This window comes from Danio aesculapii, chromosome 17 (genome assembly GCF_903798145.1).
Source record: "Danio aesculapii chromosome 17, fDanAes4.1, whole genome shotgun sequence".
Taxonomy (NCBI): Eukaryota; Metazoa; Chordata; class Actinopteri; order Cypriniformes; family Danionidae; genus Danio; species Danio aesculapii.
The window spans coordinates 21,982,426-21,984,141 of record NC_079451.1 but is presented as its reverse complement, the minus strand read 5'-3'; the positions used below and the strand labels follow the sequence as shown (position 1 = coordinate 21,984,141).

The 1,716-nt window shown below is 35.3% G+C and overlaps 1 protein-coding gene across 2 annotated transcripts in view; it reads right to left on the bottom strand.

Annotated features, from left to right (window-relative positions):
- Positions 1-226: 226 nt before the first annotated feature.
- itsn2b (intersectin 2b) overlaps positions 227-1,716 on the bottom strand; it is a 41,980-nt gene continuing 40,490 nt past the window's right edge. For both annotated transcript variants that reach the window (XM_056477591.1, XM_056477592.1), the window contains one exon: positions 227-1,407. In XM_056477591.1, coding sequence (XP_056333566.1) covers positions 1,250-1,407 — 158 coding nt within the window. In that variant the 3' untranslated portion in view covers positions 227-1,249. The remainder of the gene's footprint in view (positions 1,408-1,716) is intronic.

Sequence of the window (1,716 nt, the reverse complement as noted above, 5' to 3'; positions counted from 1 at the left end):
GTTTAGTCTCTATTAAACAAATAAGCTCAAAGCTGGTCAAATGTTGCGTCTTCCAGCGTCTCACTCATTCAGTCGGCAAGTGATTAACTTCTGTTGCCCTAACAACTGCTTGACTCTTAAGTAGAAGGTTCCACCTCAGCGTGAACGCGCGTAATAATCAAAATAGATAAACGTCGCCTAAAAATGACTAAACTGCTTCGGTTGTAGTGAAGACAATCAACACTGATAACGTTTTAAATGTATTTTATTTGCATGTGAAACCTGATGCTTGTTGCATATTTGTGCTTAGTGGCCTTACCAAACAATATTAAACCATTTTTCTTTTCAAAACAAACACTTGGCTAAAAATCAAGGATAAAGTAGCAAGAGTAGAGCAAGGAAAAAGAAGAATAATCAAAAATGTATTACATTTAAAACTAAAATGAGTAAAACCTAAAAAAACAACAACTGTGGCTCTTAAGTCAATGCTCAAACTACTCCAACTCAGCAAAAATATACAATATTAAGACCTTACCTGAATGCTTAATGGCAATCCAGATATATTGGGCAGCGTAAAATGTGCAGATAGTCCAAGACGCATAAATAAACATAAATAAAACTCAGTCAAGCAAACAAAATCAACAGTGATTAGACCTGTAACCAATAATCCCTGGTTAATCACCTCATTTGTACCTTCGTAAATAAAACTAGTAAGCTTTGCAAAAATAAGTTCCTTCCAAGTTACATATAACAGAATCTTATTAGGTTTTACAGAGGATCCACTGACTGGTGCAAATGAATTCTGTTAGGGTGAATTTTAATGGAAGAACTGGCAGTTAAGGCAGACAGATAATGAATTAAAACAACACCACCTGGTTTAGTGTTAATGATGAGAATATTCAAGTTTAAAAAAACGGTTCTCATCAACTTCAGATCTAGGCAAATTACGAGTATAACAAATATAGCTTTAAGTACATCATTAAAAGACAGTATATTAGAAGCAAAATAAAGGTCCTGAGAATATCTCTACATCCAGTGGAAAAATGATTTTTTTAGGCAATAAAACTAAAAATCCCTAATTCTCCCTTTTTGTTCCCATGTCGCTTGATCAAGAAACAAAACTTGGCAAAGTTGTGAACACAAACACATTCATTAGTATGTTCCTCATTAGTAGAGGACATCGTAAGGCAAAGGTCAGTCTTGAAGATGTTGATAGTTAGTGGTGAGACACTGTGCTTGAAGAGCAGCTTTGAAGAGATAACCTCCATCATCATTTGGGAGTTTTGTGGTCAAACAGCTGCAGGTCAAGCCGAACCCAAACCTCTCCCGTGGGCACTTCATGAAGCAGCAGCCTCCTTGTGGACGGACCTTTATTCTCAAGCTCTTTCTTAATAGTGGCTACAGGAACCTCAGTGCGACCTAAGAAGGCTGTAGAGGGAGAAAGAGAAATTAAACAATCATGGTTAAGTTTAGTGAATGCTGTAAAAATAAATAGAGAGCTCAATTTATGACAAGAATGTCGTTTTTGTATTGGATTTTTGAAACGTTAATATAAATGTCAATGTATATCAATACACAATACAAACAGTCTGTAGTTTATGAAGATAATAACAGTATAGCATTCAAAAACTTGTATTTTGAAACCAATTTATGGTTGCAGGTACATGCCCTTCCCCAATCCACACTCCACCCAATTTTCTGTTGTAATGAAAATGAATTAAATCATATCCATTTTAA